We start from the raw sequence: 19,642 nt of genomic DNA, 5'->3' as shown, positions 1-19,642 counted from the left end.
AGCGGGGGAAGCGCGGCGCTGTGCACGCGTAAAACGGGACGGGGCTCGGCCTGCTGGAGGAGGAAGAGGACTACGAGCCCCAGGCGGCCGTGCGCGGGGTGCGCGCGTGCGCAGCCGGCCCCTGCCGGGCCTCAAGGTGATGGTGGGGACGGGCGCTGCTGCACGTTGCCCTGCCGCGCGCGCGGGGCGGGTAGGGGGAGGTGACGGGAGAGGCGCGCGCGGCAGCGGCCGTTGGTCAACCGCTGCCCGGTGCGTCTCCATGGCTCGGGGCCCGTGAGGAGCAGCGGTGGCTTGGCCACAAGGTACCCGCTTGGTGGGGCCGAGGGAGAGGAGCTGCCGCCCGGGAGCGGGCGAAGGCGGGTGCGGGCGCCTCCCCGAGCACCCCCTGGGCGGGTGGCGGCGGTGGGGGAGGGAGCGGGGCCGCTGGCGCGACGGGGGCGATGGCGGCGACCGGTGGGGAGCGGCAGGACCTGCGGGCGGCGGGCAGGTACCCCCGCCGCGCACGGGTGCCCCCAGCCCCGACTGGCTTTGCTCTCGCAGTCCCGGGGGACTGGGTTAACTGACCTGCGGCCGCTGGTGGCCGGAGAGGAGGGTCCGCTCCGGGGCGCAATGCCCGCTTGGAGCCCCGCGCCCGCCTTCTGGCTGCTTTCGCTTTTGCAAACGCTGGGGCTGTTTTTTCTGGCGTGAAAAATGTCGGCCGCGAGTCTCTGTAAGAGTTGTAACCGCTAAAGGGCTGTAGTTAGGTTATGCTCCTTAGGGTGTTCCTCTCCCGAGACAACTGGTTCTGCGCATGTCTTGACTTTTTAGAGGCCTTAAAGTGGCTGTACAAATGTCTTTTAGTCTAATAAATGTTTTGCGCGGGGTTTGGTGACTCGCTTGTAGCACATGACAAATATGAGGAAAGGGCTGGCTTCCCTCAGTAGGAGAATCTGAAAACTGAGAAGTCTGATCTTTTGCTCCTCTTACCCGTTCACTGGTAAAACTATGTTTTCTTGTTCATCTTGAGTTTTCAGCGCTTTTTTTTCTGACATTTCGTATGGACTAGCTTTGAAGGCCTCTGAATCCATAGGAGGGAGTGGCTGGCTGAATGAGACAACTGTCTTGGTAAAGTTGCATAGAGTTATGGTTCTCGTTAATAATCTGCTTCTGGTAATTAACCAGGGGAGTTACTCAGAAGTCATAAGAGGTTTTTTGTTAAGGATTTTAAGTCAAATGTCAGGTTTTACAAAATACATGTTCAGCCTCATTTATGCCCATTAATGAAATGCCTTCTACAGGGTGGCCCAAAAGAGAAAACGTTCATTTGGATACTAGCACATGAAGTGTCCTAGAATTCCTTACCAAAACTGGTTCTTAAACTGAAAGCGTTCCTCAATTTACCTAAACTCCAAGGTGTTACTGCTGTTACAAGTATTAAATGTAAAATGATTTGCCAAAGTTTTGCTACTTTAGGGAGAAATAGGAAACAGGTTCCTCATTTGGAACATGTCTTGCCACCTGTGCCACTAGCTTATATGACTTGCAGCTGCTTCTGTGTGGGAAATGCATGCACAGAGGATAATGTGTCCCCATCATTCATCTCCTCCTATGGGATTGACAGCAGGTGTTTGTCTCCTTTTCTGTTCAAGGACTGTTTGAGGTAAAAGGGGTATGACTGGCCTCTGTGGCAGCATTATTGAATTGCAGTCGCTGCTTGAGAAGCATTTCTGTTAGGGAGGGGGAAAAAAATGATGATTTAGGTAGATGGATATCAGGTGGTGTGCACTTGGCAAAAACTGAGCAGGCAAATTCAGACTGTTAAAGAGTATGTAAGAACTTAAAGATTTGTCTAGCATGACTGTTTACAGATCTACTTCACAGACTATAGCAGCTGATAAGAAAAAGTTTGATCTGGTTTTGGTTTTTAAAAGAATCTGTGTAATTCTCCTGCTGTAGATGATCTTTTCTATAGATCAACTGACCTAGCTCTGTGTGTATACTTACAGGCATCACTAAGAAACTGAAGTGTGTTTTTGCAATTCAGGGAATTCTTGATGTCCCCTTATCTCAGATAAGAGCCCTCAGTTTGCATCTTGACACATTTCTGGATCTGTAGCAAGTTCTGAGTGACCTTGAAGATAAGGCCACAACAAATTCAATGACAAAAGCAGGAAGAGCCTTGATTTTTAAAACGTAGAACTGTTAGTTGAATCCATAGCATTCCTTGCAATCAGTTAGTTTTGCAAATTGGGAAAAAGATCCAACATAGTTCTTGTTCGTGTTGATAGACTGTGAACCCAGATAGCTGAAGCTGACTACTGCTCAAGTTACAGGACTTTTTCTTAATTTTTAAGTCTTGGATCATGATACCTCTAAAACCCACAGATTATTCTTCATGTCCCTGTCATTGTAATAAAATTACAGTAAGAGTAGAAAGTTATTATTCAGTTAAAAGATCCTTATCTATTGTAATGATACCTTTCCTAAATTCAGTTGGTTTTGAAGGTACCAGTACAGGTGTATTAAGTCCAACATACTTTGTTCATATTAAGTCAAGAACGTATCACTTCAAACTCAGCAAAACTATGGTTTAACAAGGTGTTAGTAGCCCAGATTGGTGTACCTAGTTACGTCAGTCCTCCCACCTTTCATCTGTTTTAGCAAGTAAGCAGTTCAGATACTTTCTCCTTTAAGGCACTGGAATTGTACAATAGGACTTTACCTGGGTGGGTGTCTAGGCAGTGCAAATGGCAATGATCTGTGTTCTTGTGAACTCTTGTCTTTCGTCTAAACAGCTCAAATCCTTTCTACCCTAGTGTCTTCCATCAGACAGTTGTCCCTGCATCATCTTCAAACTAGCTACCCATTGTATGAGTCAGCGAAAAATGATAATTTTTTGGTTGTTTCCAGACATGACACTGCTCCATTTAAACAAAGACATCTGAATGGTAAAACTAGGTCTTACTCTGTGCACATCAGAAAATGAAAATTCTGCTTAGCTGGGCTCTAAATTTTAATTCAGTGGATCTTCTATTTGATCTTGTCCAAAAACTGACCTTGACCATGTTGTAACAGTTCTTATATAAACAAAACAAGAAGTTGTGTGGCTGTGATTGTGGCTTTGTAGAATGTTGTAGCAGATGATCCCCTGCAGCTCTCTAGAACTTGTGTAGTCAGTCCTTGCAGAGTGGGATGAGGGAAGGGAATGGGGGTTAATACAGTCAGGTGCTCATGAACAAATTATAAAACACAGCAGTAGTTTTTTCAAAGGGATGGATTTTTTTGGTTTCTGAATAAAAATACATGAGTGGCTTTACAGCAGTTCTGTGAGTCTCTTCCAAACGTGGCTGATGGAAGGCTTGAATAGAATGTGAGGGCACTTACCTTTTAACTGTAATAATGGTAGTGCTTAGCCCCAACATGTGCCAGTCAGTTAACTATTTGTTTTTAATATTTTGTGGATTTAAAAGCTGATTTTGCTAATGTTAAAATTAGATGGCATCTTTTGCTCCCTGCTGCCTCAGGCCATAGGACAGTACTTTCTGACAGAGGGATGTTTCTGTGCTGAAACACAAGCCTTGGGCCTTGTTGATACATCTCATAGAATGCAGTGTGCTTCCAAAGGTTGCAGTGTTGCAGTCACAGCAATCTGAATCTCAGTCCGAATACAGCAATGTAGTAAATCTACAGTAATGTAGTAAATCTGCTACTTCAGACTGAGTGGGAGCGCTATTACTGAAGTCCCATCAGAGTTCCTTCTGGTGTAAAGACACAGCTCTGAGTCTGATGCTCATTCGAAAACTTGCAGATGGTGTCATTTTGTTGTTTGCATGGCTGGCAACGTTAGCAATCATGTCCTCTATGCCAAAGGTGCTGTGTAAGGCATTAAATTGAATAATGGGCAAGAAAGTTTATCCACTTGGGTATCAAGGCCTTAATAAAAGTAGTACTTCTTTCGTAAGAACAGTTTGCATTCATTTGTAGAGATGTGGGGAATAGCATTTACTAAAAATTAGATGAAGAGTGTGGTTTTGAGCATGTGTGTATTCTGTAAATGTTATGATCAGCCTCTTCACACGTAATTTTTCAAGATATTCTGATTGATACTACACATATTTCCCCATATGGACAAGTTTGAATTCACAACAGAGAATTCAACACTTACTTTGAATATTTAGAAAAGATTTATACTGGAAGTGAATGTCTGCCAACACTAATTCTGCTGAAAGATGAACGTTCTGTATTTTTTGCCGGGAAAAATGACAGCTTTTCGGTGTTTGAAAATGTGAAATAAATGTGGTGAGAGAGTTAAAGAAAAAAAATCTTGAACCTAATACTTCCACTGTGAATTCTGTTCTTATTGAAGCTGTGGGTTTTTTTCAGTTTGGGGCTGCCTTACATTTCTCCCTACTTTGTTTCTAATTGTAAGGCCTCAGAGTTTTTCCTTGAGCATGTTTTTTGAAAGTCTTAGAAGCACTTTGGGCCCAGTTGATGTGTTAAGGACTTGTTACTTGGTGGGAGTTGTTGTTTTAAGTGTTTTGTAAAATTGTTACATAATATAATTTGCATTTAAAATGTGATTACAGTCAATACTGGAGGGAAGAGACACAGAACAATGAGACAAGACCTGTGAAGATCCAAGGTGGCAAAAATGGTATTTATCAAGGCTAGTGAAGAAACCATTTTGGTAGTCACAGTGCAAGATGAGGCAGAAGGCTGTACAAAGTTGATGCTAAGATCTAAGTTTAAGCGTATTCCTAATAAATGCCTTTTATAAGTAGTCAGGAGAAAGTATTTGAATACCTAAGCTCTTATTCTATGGTCTGGTCAAACAGGCTGAACTTTATTTGGATTAGCACCATTTGTTTTGGTGAAAGTCATGGTATCTGCAGTGTGTCTCCAGTTGTTTTATTAGACCTCTCAGGAATAAATATTTGATTATAACTCCAAGAGCTGTTTAAATTAAATGTCATAATCTAAATTCTATATGTTAGTGAAGTCCTGAGTGACCAGAAAGATTATGAATTAAAAAATGAGCTTGGATACTAGAATCCAATTTATGAATAGCGGAAAGTCTTGAGCAAGATGGAGTTCACTTTTGTCTGCAACCTACTGATTGCTGTTGATGGCTCTGTTAGCGAAGAGATGTTCACTGCAGCTCTGAGCTCTAAAGAGAGGTAGCAGAACTTCATAAAAGAAATATCTGAACATAGAACTAATAGTCATGTTTCTAATGCCTTCCAGCATGTGTTAAAATGTAGAGTCAAGAACTCTTGATCTGCTCAGTGGAAGTTGAAGGAGGCAAGGAATTGGCCAAATAAAGTTCAACAAACTATTGAGAACTCCTAAGAGATTTTTCAAACAATATTTCAGTGAAGCTTAGAAAACAGATCTGTGTATTTATTTGTGTTTTAGCATTTAACCCCTCACCAGTTAAGTTGTGGGGTTTTTTTCTGCAGGAGTTCAAAGCTATATGCAGGGTACTGCTGACAGGAGGCTTGCTTATGTGAATTACCTTTTGCAGCCCCTTTTAGTTATTTAGTAGAAACTTCCCACAGCACCCCCACACACACCTCCATGTTAAGGGCCCTCTGGTTGAAAACCTTCTGACAGAAAAACACAAGTGTTTTGAGGGGAGTAAACTGATGATACATTGGGAGATAAAAGGACAAAAAAGGCTATTAGGGGTTGCTTGGGAAAATTATTACATAAGAGTGGAATAGAAAGGAGAGAGAATTGGATCTTATTTTGATCATTAGCTTAAAGTGAAAGGTAATGTGCAGAAGAGCACAATAATAAGCAGAGAGTACACTACCTGCTGTGAGCTAACAAAGGGCTTTTTTAACCTTTTTAGCATAGGTGATTATGCTTATTTTTAAGCTTAATGTCTAAAAGCATAACTTCTTCAACTTGCTTATTGCAAACGTGTGTATAGAGTGACAAATGAACAAAAAATCAAATCAGATAGCACTTTAAAAGGCAGGTTTTTTCCCCTTCCTTTGACATGTGCCTGTTATTTTGGGGGGCTCTGGAACTAATGTAGAAGATGATCCAGCAAATTTACGCTTGGAAGGAATTGTGCAGAGTAGAGACCTTTTGTAGTATTAGTATAAGAGGTGTACTTATGCAAAAATTCAGTAGAGGGCAGAATGAAACTTCTGAATGAAGGAACCCAGCGTAGCTGTTCAGTACTGCAAAGCAGGAAAACAAAGTTAAACGATGGATTAGCACCAGTTATTAAAAACATAGTTCAGACGACACTACAAATGATTGTGATACTTTTTTTAACGAAGAATTAAGGAGAGAGCATCCACAATTTTATATAATGCTTATCTGTGTTCAAGCTTAAGATCTAATGCCTTCCAACATAAAGGAAAATGGGGATACCACTGTCATATTGATTGGATGCAGATCAGCTGTTAAGCCTCCTTTGTAGCATTCCAGATCTATAACTCAACACATGGGCATTACGTTAAGTTCTCCTGCTTTATTTGCCTTCCAAATCCAATGGTTGGACTTTATAAACATCTGCAAGAATACCTTTTGTTGTGCTCTCTAATACTTAAGTATCAGAAAATTGTAGTAGTGAAGATTGCAGTGTAAGAACCCTATGAGGGCTCATTCTATTTTCTTGACTTCACTAAGTTTGTTTTAGCATGAACCAGAGTAGTTTAGATAAAATAAGGGTAAAAGAATTGTTGGCTTGTCTCCACTTATCTGAGTATTGAACCTCTGTATTATGATCAATTTTAAAATTACAGCGTTTACTAAGTGAAGATATTACACGAGATTAGACGTGATGGAGGTGGGATGGGGCTAATGTTTTAGGGTAGTTTGTCTTCAAGAGCTTCATTTGTTTTAACATCATGATTTTTTTACTGAGATTTTAATAAATTTTACCATGACTTATTTTGCATTACTCCCTTTAACCTAAAATGTGGTGTTATATTTTTTTAGACAGCCCTAAATGGTAGACAAGATTAGAGAGTTGGTGATGCCCAAACTTCAAATTATAACCAAGTTTCTTAGTTTAGAATGAATAACAGATTGTATCAGGGATACTGCAAAAGTGGTAAAGGTCAAAATACAAATTCTAAATGCTCGTTATTGCGCTCTAAAAATACTAATACAAAGAATAAAAAGACCCTATACGCTGCCATTTTCCCATCCATGGATAGTGACTGCATCCTATGCTGAACCATTGCAGTTACTAAGAGGTTTATAGTTATATTTTACATTGAGTTTAGGAAAAACAATGATGCTCTGCATGTATTGCACTATTATTACAATGATCTTCAAATGTGTTCCAAGCTTTTTAGGCGACCCATATATGTTTTCTGTTCAGTTGTGTTTTTCTTATTTTGGTTTATTAGCTTGGCAAGATGCTTTTTTTTAAAAAAAAAAATTATGTTTAGTAAAAATGTAAGCAATACAATGGGATTTTTTTATTAAACCGAGCTGTTTGGATGAGATCTCTGTACATTTGCTTTTTTATACAGTCTGAAAGGTGAGCTGGAAAGGACTTCTGAAAACTTGGTTTGTGTCCTTTCAAAATTCTTCTTTATATACAACAATTGTCAAAGTTTTCTTGATTTTACACTAAAAATGGCAAAAATGCAGATTAATTCTCTGTTTCATAGAAAGGTGCCTTGGGAGTAGAAAATGCTCATGGATTTTCATTAGGAACTCTCCTGTGGTATAATTAATGTTCTGTTTTTAAACAGTAACAGAACACGTAAAAGTGCTTTAAATTCATCCATATTTACATATTGTGTCCAGAGTGTTTCTGGTAGAACTAAGAAAATAAACCAATGTAGTCTACATATACTATGCCTGCAATTCCCTCAGAGGCTTTCTGACCTTTTTTGCAAAAGAACTTTTGCTAAAGTTTTTGCCATCTTATATCCACCCTCATTCTTGTATTTTAATTTCTCTGGTAGCTTAAACATAACTACCAGGGTAACTGTTTTTATACAAATTATCCTGATGAAAGTTTCATCTGACAGCATGTCTGGCATGATTTCTCTTTACTCCAACAGGAGAGATCCACAGCAGCCTTTGCTGCACCTATATTGGCCTGGCTTGTTGCTTTTGTGTTTTACAATGATCCCCTGTTGGGTTTTTTGCATAAAATGTTAGCACATGTCCAAAATCATGAATTTGTGGTAGACAGAGACCAACTCTGACGTTAAAAGAACCTGAACTTTTGTTGTCCTCAGGAACAAAAGTAAGTCTAATCTCTACTCCCTAGTAATCACTGGAAGGGAAAGATTTAGCAGAGCAAATGCAAGAGATAGGGTACTCCTGCAGTACATCTGGTTTATGCCAAAGCTGATCTCAATTTTAACAAAAGTTTGCTAAATAAAACCCCTTGCACTGTAATGAGAAGCTGATCTACACTTTTCCTCGAGAGGCCACTAGAGCACTCCCTTTACATCAGAGGGCTTGCTAATAGCTTGCCATGAGACAGACGTGCCTTCAGGAACTAAATGGATGTCCGACCAGGAGTATGTCCTGAACAGCCAAGATCTCTTCAGCTCACTTTACAGCCAGCTGGAGATAACTACTAAATAGTTAGCCAGAATATGACAGCACTGAAGAGGAGACCTCATCCCGAAAGTGTTTGTATATTGTTTCATAGTTTGTCCTACTGGTATCTATTCAGTCACTGACCACATGGGATTCTTGCAGCAGAGAACAGCAATATTTGTCCTCAGACACCTCTCTTTTTTTTTTTGCTTCATTGTGACATTTTTAAGAGAAAGCTAATGTAGAAACTTAAGATGCTTTAAAACACCTTCTGCCCCCTGCAAAATTCTTATGCCACAGGCCAGCTGCTTTTCCACCTTGGTATCTGAAGCTTCTAGCTTCTGTCCTTTTCTGTACCTTGGCAGCATTGTTCCAATGGCATGAAAAAAATGAAATACTTCAAAATTAAGAAACAACTTTTGAAAAGTCACTAGGTGCAATTGTGGATAACATTTAGGTTACTTCCTTAGAATCTGAGTGGTTTTAACAACCTGAAGTTACAGGGGCAATTGTATAGCTTACGTAGCTCCAGCAATTTCTTTAAGTATTATACGTGGAGAATAAAATCATATGTCAAATCCTCAGACTGATGTGCTTTCTCCTGCTGCCTGTTGAGTGCACAGCGTACTAGGAACTTCCTTTCGCTAATTGCATCTTAAAGGGCAGATTTCTGTGTATTCATCTTGTATTTTAGAGGGATGAAACAACTACAGGTTTGTATTTCTTTGGACCTCCAACCACATTTATTGTGTACTTTGAGTTGTCTGTCCTGTTTAAGATTTGTTTGCAATGTTGAGCGAAGTAATTAAAATATTACAATTGAGCAGCTGCACCAATCACCCCCTTAACAATATTCATTTCTTTAAAATTAATTTACAAAGTATATGCTATTTTAATCTGTCATTCATTTGCCTTTCCTACATCCTGCTGTAACCATTGTAATACTTCCCTCATTTAGTCTTGTAGTGCTGCTGGATAGTAGCATAATTCTCAACTTACTAATGCTTCAAAAGTCTCTCCTTTGTTTGTTTAGATAAGTAAAATAAAGCACATACCTATGAAACACAGTAGCGTCATTGGGAAAATGCCACCCTTGTTTTGAAAAAAACTGTTTTATTCTCACAAATGTAAGCACTATCATACCTAAGCATCTAGCAAAAAGCTTTTTTTAAAGTGGAGAAGCAAAAAGTAAGTGGTCTCATGGAATATTAGCTAGAACCGTACTATCATCTGTGCTTACAGTGCTCGGGACCTTTTCAGGATCTACCCTAGATGGTTATAAAACCTAAGCCCTTGCACCATGGAGAAAAACCCTTTAGATAATATAGGATATAGGGACAATGGGGCATGGCAAGTTTTGTCAGTGGGCCTGGTAGTTCCCTTGCTTTAAAGCCATCAAAGACATTCTATTTTCAAGTCTTACATGGTGCACTTAATTCTGTGAGCGGAGGCCTTGAAACTTGTTTACTAATCACTGCTGTGTTAGCTACTGACTGATGCGTGTTGAACATATAGTAATGAGCTATTGCTTCTTCAGGTCAAGGAGAACTCTGACCCCCTGGAAGCCATTTCATACCCCAATGTTCCAGAGCCTTTGCAATGAATCAGAGGTGTGGTACCATGGTACTTTTGTGCTGTCAGTAGGTGCTGGACAACAAAACCTAGAACAGTGTTCTGAGAAATGCTAGTATATATACTCTATAGCATGGGAAGATTCAGAAATACTTTTTCAACTTCATCTTGCTTCTGTACAGAATGGTCTCTTTCCAAGGCTGTTGGAATGCAGAGTCCTGTTAGTAACTTTAATGAACCAAAATCAAGAGTGCTGAGCATAGTTTCCCCCATGCTGTATAGTGGCAATCTTCAAAGCTTGTTTGGAATAGGTATTTTTCAATAGGGTACCATCCACTGAGAACAGATGAACAGCAGAAGTCTGTCTCAAGAGCTCCCAAATTTCCGTGGAAGGATAGGTATCCTTTGCTGAGTCTGTTGGCTGAATATTGTGAAAATCTACTTAGGGCAGATGCTCAGTATTTTGTACTACTAGTGAGAGGGAAAAACAGTCCTCTGTGGAGAGTGTTATCCCTCAGGAAAGGACTGTAAGTGGCAATAGGCAAGCAATATAGTTGTCTTCCAGTTTGTTGTTGTTATTTCTATAAATCAGTAAGGTAGCTGGCATATGACAGATTGCCATCTTGCCACTTAACACTCAGTTTTGCTGAGTGTTTTCGCTACTTTTTGTTTTGAGAAGCAATTGCATTTGGATCCAAGAAGTCAGCAAGAATCTCTGCTTCTCATAAAACCAGAGATACTACAAGCAGTTGCTTTGTCCGGTGAATTCTTACAGAGGACTGACTTGTTGAGAGGCAGTACCCATAGCTGATTTACTGCTCTTGTAAGCAGCAGCACTTCTTGGCTCCCACTGAGTTCATAACTCAACAGGAGTGAGTAACTACTTGCTTACATAGAGACAAGAGTCCCCTTTTCCCTTGTTGATGCAATACCTCCCGTTAGTATGAGTTCAGCGAAAGCGGGTGTCTGTGCTTCACATGCAAGGTAGAGGATCTCAGGGAGTTTGAAACCATTCCTCCAATCTTTTCCCCACATCAAACATTGTAATTCTAGTAATTGCAATTAATTCAAGCACAACAATGACGTAAAAATACTTAGAAAACATACAGGCAGCAATGTTCCGACAGATACATTTGGGTTATGAAACTTTTCTGTCTTGGAAGCAAACAGTAATTCACAGCTGAGGAACTTCTAAGTTACACAGAAAGTCTCCCATTAGTGTGCCAGTATCTAAAGGGGTATTTACACCAGTAGCTTCTTCAGAAAGCAATGTTTCAGGCTGACCAAAAATCTTGCTAATATTAGTTTGCTGTGGTTGTTGTTTCTCTAAATGCTTCTCTTTTTTTTTTTTCTACTTTAGCAGAGTCATCAATATGTTTAAGACATATATTTGAAAGGTGCCAAGCTAGTGGAAGAGTTGCAATTTTTTGAAGATCCAAACCCTATAATCATACTTTTCTTGTTGCATATCTGGAAAGTAATAAAGGGTATGTACGGCTGCTTTTTTTAAAAAAAAACCTTCTGCTTGTGTTATGAAGTATTGATCATTTTCAGCAGCCTAGACAAATTTACTTATCAAAACACCTGATTGAAATATATCTAAGGCTATAGGTGAAGGGGAAGCAGGCATGAGGGTGACAGTCAAGTTTCAATTAAACTTGAATGATTTCTAGTTTGGATCAAGACTCATTATGATAATTAAAAAAGTAAAGGCATCAGAAAAATTCGAAAGTTGTAATATAACTGACTTAACTGGCATTTTTTACATAAACTCAATTAGTGGCACTTCTTGGAGGGAAGGGAATTAGTTCTGTAACTTGCAGTCATTGTATAAAGGAAGGCTGTTAGTATTTAATTCACTAGTTCAAAGCGTGCATTTTTTGGCAGAAAAAAATGACTTCTTGATGACTATACATGCCAAACAAAATTCCTCTCTTCTTTTGTGGGGAATCTCTCCATGGTTCTTTTGAACTTTCAGGAGTAACTGTTAAGTATTAAAAATCATAAAGTTAACTGGGTTATCAAGAGTTTTAAAATATTCTTTGCATTGTGATATTTCGTAAATGGCAGTTCAGTTTTGCTGCTGTTAATACATGACATTCAACAGTACCATCCCCTTCCTAGCAGATGTATACTGGCAGGCTGTTAGTTCTAAGTTTGTTACTATTAAGGTTATTGATTATTGATTAATAATTATTATCATTGGGTTTTTTACTATATGAACTTTTAGTTCAAAATAGTACATGAAAGATTATACCAACACTAAGAATGTATTGACACCAAAAATTAATTTTAATTGCACTTCAGTAAGTTCATGCTACATTTATGTAGGCTCAAAGTATCACCCAAACTGTCAGTTGCTACTGGAAGTGACATTTCAAGGGTAACTCTTCAATAACTGTGCCAGATTATGCAGATAAAGGCAGTAGATAGGCCTAAACATTTTAAAATGTTTTTAGAGAATAGAATGAGCATTTTAGCTGTGAGGAACAGAGTGGGTTAAGTAAAGAGTCCATTTTAGTTCAGAATGCTAAAGAAGTGATATCTAAAATTATTTGCTTAATTCTAGAAGGTAACAATTTCTGCAAAGCAAGATAAGGAAAACCATTTAAAGTAGAAAAATAGAAAGCAATTTAAATTTTGAGAATTTCAAGTGGCATTGGAGCAAACAGAAATCAGATTATTGAAATGCAATTTGTTCACTCTTTTCTTGTTTCCTCTCTATAGAAACGTCAGCCACACTTCATCAAAATGCAGCGGAGTCTATTACATACTGCATCTCAACTGGCACATGGGACATGTTTGGGTTTTCCTCGAACTAGTATCTTTCAGTGCTTAAAAGGACAATCAGCATTGTCTAATGTTGAATGCAAAGTGATTTTGGCAGTGGACCCTCCTAAACGATGTCTTCATGCAGGTGCAGCGCACTTCGCCTCAAAGAAAAGTGCTTTTTCATCACAGCCAGCAGACACTCCTCACAAAGTACCAGAAGAGAGAAATCCTTTGACTTCAGCCACTGATACACCCAAGCAGAGCCCTGTAGAGTCAGATTCTTCAGATCCTGATCCGTTACAAGACAAATCAATTAGTCTTGTTCAGAGATTCAAGAAAACTTTTAAACAGTATGGAAAAGTCATGATTCCAGTGCATCTTCTGACTTCCACTGTATGGTTTGGATCCTTTTACTATGCAGCCATGAAGTAAGTTGATATTTTGTTGCAGTGCCCGATACTGTTGTTGAATTGAGGGTGACTTTCACAGGTGAAAGGACATAAAAATTATTACATGTTAAAAAGTGCCTCTATGTAATAGGGAAATGAGGCTACATTTTTATCTGAAGCATAAGATTAATATCAAAATTATATAGGGTTCATGAAAGTGTCATGTACATACCATTATCACACACTTATTGCTGTGTACCAGATATGTTGCTAACATTTGAAGGAATGCTCATCTCCCCAAAATATGCATGGATGTAAACATTGAAATTATGAGTAACCTCTCACAAGGTAGAGATAGGGATTTGCAATCCTGATAATGAATTGCTAGGTGAGATCTTTATAGACCTGTTGATTTTTGCCAGTGGACTTGAGGGATATTTCACCACTTCCCCCGCTTCATCCCCAATCCTCCCTCATCACTGGACTGTGATGCCGTTTACCTCTCTGAGCTCCTCACAAGCCATGTGTATCTTTTCCTTTTTTTTGTTTATTGTCTTTCCTGCCTTCCACTGAACAAATTGCTACTGTAGGCCAGACCTTTTAATTGGAAATTAAATATCTGTGTGGCTAAAAAAAAGTTAAATTAAGTATTCTGATTTTAGTTTCTTTCAGCTATAGCATGTGCCAGATAATGGCATTTATTAGAAAAAAAGCTACTATATCAGCTAGGAGCTACTAGTTCAGATGAAAGAGGTTTTATCTATCTGCAAATGGTTTGCTAAATATGAGTAAATGTTTATCTCTGGATTGCTAGTGTTGTATATTTAGTAATAGCATGAAACAATGACAGTTCGTGGCGGCAAGAATGGGGCTTTGACATCAGAATGCCTTACCGCACCAGTGTTTGTTTTAGTTACTCTAACCAGCTGGCATAATTGCCCTTTCTAGGAGCTATAGATCCAAATGTCATTCTAAATTTAGCTCATGTCAGAGGAATAAAGGTCTTGAGTTATAAAAATATTTTACTTTGGATGAATTCAGGTTGATGCTTACCTCCAGACATTGCAGATTGAGTGAAGATTACTTTTCTTGAAACACTTAAGTTAGCTGCTAAAATAGGTATTTGTCAGATGAAAACAACTGAAATATTTAACTAGAGACTAATTATAACAAAGCTTCAGTTTGTCATGCCACAGGAGCAGCACCCCCTTGAAGTGGAAAAATGACTTTCAGAATGACTGCTCATGACATGAGACTAAAAATGGTAGTTTATGAAATAACACAGTTAATGCTGTCTTTCAGATCTTACTAGGTCTACATTTTCTACTTTGGGGATAGGTCTTCAGATTGTAGGTTCTAGTAACATGGTAAATTACTGCCTGTTATTTTTCCCAATACTAAAGTGATCACATGTACAGAAGAATGCTTAAAATATTAGGTAGAAATGGATAATGATACTAAAAATACAGTATCTCTAAATATTGGAAAGTTAGGTCTTCTATAACTGCATGTAGTGTTCTACTGTAATGTAAAAATGGGCTGTCTTTTTTTTTTTTCCTTGGTGCTGATGTTAGCTTCCCTGGTTTTCAAATAGAAAGAAACTGTGATAGGAGCTCCCTCTACCCATCTTGGCACTTTATATTGATAAGGTGGAACAACTGGGCACAAACCCCCTGAAGTCTTGTCCATATAACATGTTGCTTCCTTTTCTTTTGCCACATTCTGTTTGTTTGATATATTTAAAGTGAATGGAGGACACAGAAGTATGGATTCTGTGCTTCCAGGCATGCTGCAGATTAGTCTGAGATTTTAAAAAGTAGTTGTTTAGGGAAACGAGAACATGAAGTTGAACCTGCACAACCAGACCCTGAGTAGCTGTCTTACCAGCATTCTATCTACTTGCCTCCAAACATAATAAACTGGGACACAGGTAAGTTAGTAGCTACTCAGCCCAACAGAGATAATATAAATGGGTCACCTCTTGGAATGCTGAAGAGGACATTAATTTGCCTATATGTACAGAAATATAAATCCTGTGAGTACTTTGCTTAGATGAAAAACTACTTTGCTATCAAATTACAAAGTTTGTATAATAAAGAACAGAAATGATACTGTAAATCACTGTTCAGGTTTCAAATTCCAATTCAGGTTGTCAATTTTTTTCTCTTTTACAGAGGAGTGAATGTTGTTCCATTCCTAGAGTTGATCGGCTTACCAGACAGCATAGTAAACATCCTAAAAAATTCCCAGAGTGGAAATGCACTAACTGCATATGCATTGTATAAAGTAAGTATAATTATAGTTTGTAAATAAGGTCTAGATCTTGCCTGGTGAACTAAACAGGGTTTATTTGTTTATAGCACAAAGAATTAATGCTGTTTTCTCTCTTTGATAGTTGCACATACTTGAGCATTCATTTTTGTAGTAAAAATAGTCATATGTGAGTTGATATGGGCTCTGTGTTCCTTTAAGGAGTCTATCTGTATTTCTAAAACAACTTCTTTGCTGCAGAACTGTTGTCTGCCCTCAGAGATTTAATTACAATTAAGTTATTCCTCTGTATCCCTGACATAATTAACAGGGATAAAGAGGTAAAGTCTAAACACCTCATGATTTCCAGATAAAAGTACAGTTATTTTTATCCTACAGGATTCACTAATTTGTCTTCTATCTTAGCCTCCATCACTGTCAAGTACTTTCATTGTCCATTTGAGTCGGTTACTTACATTCAGGTGTGGGTCTCTTTTTACTGCTTTATACGCACACAGTCCGTGTAAGTACTGTATTCACTTTGAATGCCACTTACCTGTTTTGTTTCCAAATGTGATGTGCTTCTTATCTGTTATTTAAAGGGGTTATTTTTCCAAACAAAATGTGAAAGTGCTACTCTTGCCAATTATTCCTGTGGTGGTTTAGCCCCTGCCGGGGTCTGAGACCACGAGGCCACTGCCCCTCCCCCACAAAGGGAGTGAAATACAAAGCCCCAAGACTGAAATAAGGAAAGGTTTAATACAACAATGCAATAGCAACACAACCAACAACAACCATAACAGTAATAGTGATAGCAATTAACAGAGCAAAATAGCTACCAAATACAGCAGTGGGAAGCACGATGTACAAAACCACGAGTGCACCGCGCTCTGCGCCAGGAAAATGTGACCTGCCAGGATGTGACGTCAGCATGGTATCTGAATAACCCGGCTAGAGCTCCCCCCCACTGCTGGGGAAACTTAACCCTATCCTGGTTAAACCAGGACAATTCCTGTGCCTAAAAGACCAATAAATAAATGTGGTTAAGTATAAAGATTTTTATTATAGCTGGGAGATCTGGTAGTGTTGGAAGAAACTTTCAAGATGTGGAAGCACTACAATAGGTTGAAAAGGGAAGACTGTGCAGGCTTCATCTTTGAAGTTCTGAAAGAACAGGTTAGTCTGTCTTGAATAACAAACCTGGTTTGTAGTGTCTTGGAATAGCTGACCTCTTAAGGTCTCTTTTAGCTCTAGTTTTTTATGTGCAGGTCCTAGTTTTAGACCAAAAGATGTCTATACTCTTGTGAATTTTAGAATTTAAAGTATATCTTGTATTTCCTCTTTGCTTATATGGCTCAATGTTCACATACTGTCTGATCTGAATTGCATTCTGAGATGCTTAATACTCATCCCACAAGCTGCATGGGGAGGTTGTTTTTTTAAATGGAAGTGTAATGCCTGTGCTGGTTTTGTCAAAAGGATACTTTAAGTAAAAGATATGCATTTCTGGGGGTTGCACTGTAAATTGGCTTATTTCCTTATAAATGGATGATCTTTTTAGTATCTGACACTGGCCAAAATAAATTCTCAATATTGAAAATATCTTTTGCTAGATAATATTGTCCTGTTTTATTAATGTGGTGTATTCTCTGGTTTCTTTTAAGATTGCAACTCCTGCCAGATACACTGTGACTTTGGGAGGAACATCCATCACTGTTAAATATCTACGTAAGAATGGCTACATGTCCACACCACCACCAGTAAAGGAATATCTGCAAGATAGGATGGAGGAAACGAAGGATAAAATTACAGAGAAGATGGAGGAAACAAAGGATAAAATTACAGAGAAGATACAAGAAACCAAAGATAAAGTTTCATTTAAAAAGATAAAGGACTAAGAGATGCTTAATTTTTTGATATATCAAACTTAGCACTTTAACCCTTTCTGAGGCAGGATATACGAAGTGCACTTCTGAGCTTTTTCCCCCCCCTCCCCCTTGTCTGGAGACTACAACTGCTCTGTGGATTTAAAAGTTCTGTATGTTTGCCAAGGTTAAAGTTCCTTGGGGGCAGAGTTGTGACAAGATTTCAACTTACAGAAGGAAAAGAGAATCTCAGAAGTTTCTGTGTCCATTGCTAATAGTGTTGACAGTTACTCTTCCTCTTCCCTCTTACCTCCTGCCCCTCCCAAAATGGTTTCTTCCAAAAGCCACTACTTTATTCTTCCAACATACTGCACAGCCGTTATTCCATTAGACTGAATCTTCCATTAAATGAGAATGAACATTTCTCTACTGGGAAAGGCAACATATTGTGGTTTTCAGAGTACGTGGACCCAGGCCTCTCTCATCTCTCAGCTTGGAGACAGACCATTATCACTGACACTGCACATGAAGGAATCGATGGATTAGCTACTCAGTCTGAATGAATTATAATGCCTACATTGACTTCAGCTGAGCTGTGGTAGTTTACAGGTTGAGACTATGAATCTTTCTTGGACAGTGTATATTTTCAGAAATCTCAACTGAAAGATATAAGAAGATGAGTTAATCACAGTAGCCATACTGTCAAGTATACTTTCCTAAAGTTGCTTTACAGTAAAGGAAGCTATTAAATGAAATTAATCAATTATTGTATATTAAAAACTTAGGGGTTTTTTATTATGTTAAAGTTTACAAAACTGTTCTATTCCATTTTCAGAACAAAAAAATTCTGAAAGAGAAGTTTACTTGAGAAATTGGTATCCTAAGGGGCTTTTTAAACATATGCAAAGTTAGAGTTAAACCCAAAAGTTCCTCCTCCTATTCAAGAATCCCTCAGACTTCAGTAGAACAATTTAACTAAAATAAGGATAACTTCTGAGACAGTGATCATGGTCTACCAAACTTTTTCTCCCCTAGATTTTCTTAATTCAAGCAAATACTTACTCATAGCTGAAGGCTGAAATGCTGTCTCAGTAATGTCATAAAGGACTAAAGTTGAAACTGTTCTATTTGACTGGGTAGACAAACTTCTCTCATGGTTTTAGTCAAATGTAGGCTAAATTTAAGGGGTTTTTTCCAAATTTCTATTGCAGATCTCACTTTGTAGCAACTCTCTGCATGTGTATCTTGTTTAAACAAAGGTGTGTTTTTTCAGGGGGATATGGGGAAGCAACAGTTGGACCCTGAGCATTGTTAATTGACTAGAATAAAAGAATATAGCTGATAACTTTATCAACTCTGCCCCACTCTTACGTTTTCAGTCAAGTCACTGAGGGCCTTTCTGTGTTTGTGAGTTGAACTTCATTAACTTAATTGTGCAGGATTGATTACATACTTATCTGCCTCTGTCCACATGTCAATTAGTAACTGCAATCTAATGTCTACCTCACAGGGATGTTGTGAGGAATAATCATTGTATATTCAGTGCCCTGAAGATGTAAAGTGCCATGTTTCTGATAAATATTATTAAAAAAATAATTCTGTGAATTCTTATGCTGTTGAGATGAGCACTACTGTAGGATTGGATAGATGTTTTTTTCCTTCTATTTTAGTGTACGTTCTTCTGATGTTGGCATCTGCCCATTTTTATGGGCAGTGTTGCTCACGTCCTGAGGTACCCTGCAAAGCCCAAAGTCTGCCCCAGTAATATTGCATGGTCTTCCTCTCAGTCTAGGGGCAGATGGGAGAACCTCTTGGTGCAGCTCACAGGATTCATATCTCTGCACATGGCAGGGGTTGCACAGGGGCACTTTGGTGTCCTAGGATGGGTCTGTAGCCCCAGGCATGTTAGAACTTGTTCATTACACAGACACACCCTTTTGATACCCCTATCCAGTTGGCCTGTGACTGGTTCCAGAGCTCACGTGATCCCTCACTACCAATGCGAAGTACAAAAGAAGTCTCTTAACTATGTGCAGTAGACTGTCCTATGTGACCATTTCTGCAGCTGCAGGAACAGCTCATAGTGACTATTGTCAAGACCCTCATCTCTATTGTTTGGTCAATTTTGCAGCATGAACAACCTCGAAGAGTTTCTGGGACAGCCACATCCTTCACCCAGGATGTCAATTAACAAAGCGTCAATTATGCCTGTGGATTGATCTACACAAAGCAAGAGGGGAAATCTTCAAGACTTTGAAAATCTGACCTGGAGAGCTTTTGTGACAA

The 19,642-nt window shown here is 38.9% G+C and overlaps 1 protein-coding gene across 7 annotated transcripts; it reads left to right on the top strand.

Annotated features, from left to right (window-relative positions):
• The first annotated feature begins 38 nt into the window (after positions 1-38).
• On the top strand, positions 39-18,961 carry FAM210A (family with sequence similarity 210 member A). Of its 7 annotated transcripts, XM_074822620.1 has the most exons (7): positions 143-302; positions 10,046-10,118; positions 11,441-11,567; positions 12,808-13,280; positions 15,416-15,527; positions 16,560-16,667; positions 17,156-18,961. In XM_074822620.1, the coding sequence occupies exons 4-7, from the start codon at positions 12,832-12,834 to the stop codon at positions 17,387-17,389; spliced, it is 903 nt and encodes a 300-aa protein (XP_074678721.1). In that variant the 5' UTR covers positions 143-302; positions 10,046-10,118; positions 11,441-11,567; positions 12,808-12,831; the 3' UTR covers positions 17,390-18,961. The 7 variants fall into 7 exon arrangements, with proteins under 7 accessions (XP_074678751.1, XP_074678732.1, XP_074678721.1 ...); XM_074822650.1 differs by lacking the exons at positions 143-302; positions 10,046-10,118 and adding an exon at positions 39-136 and having other exon boundaries at positions 11,444-11,567; XM_074822631.1 differs by lacking the exons at positions 143-302; positions 10,046-10,118 and adding an exon at positions 48-136.
• Positions 18,962-19,642: the final 681 nt, after the last annotated feature.

This window comes from Strix aluco, chromosome 1, assembly GCF_031877795.1.
Source record: "Strix aluco isolate bStrAlu1 chromosome 1, bStrAlu1.hap1, whole genome shotgun sequence".
Taxonomy (NCBI): Eukaryota; Metazoa; Chordata; class Aves; order Strigiformes; family Strigidae; genus Strix; species Strix aluco.
This window is presented reverse-complemented; position numbering and strand designations above follow the sequence as displayed.

Excerpts from the sequence above, each read along its gene's own strand:
- FAM210A (XM_074822650.1), top strand. The coding sequence starts at position 12,832 with ATGCAGCGGAGTCTATTACATACTGCATCTCAACTGGCACATGGGACA. Across the intron at positions 15,528-16,559 it reads CTGCATATGCATTGTATAAA|CTGGGAGATCTGGTAGTGTT; the intron begins GTAAGTATAATT and ends TTTTTATTATAG. Across the intron at positions 16,668-17,155 it reads TTGAAGTTCTGAAAGAACAG|ATTGCAACTCCTGCCAGATA; the intron begins GTTAGTCTGTCT and ends GTTTCTTTTAAG.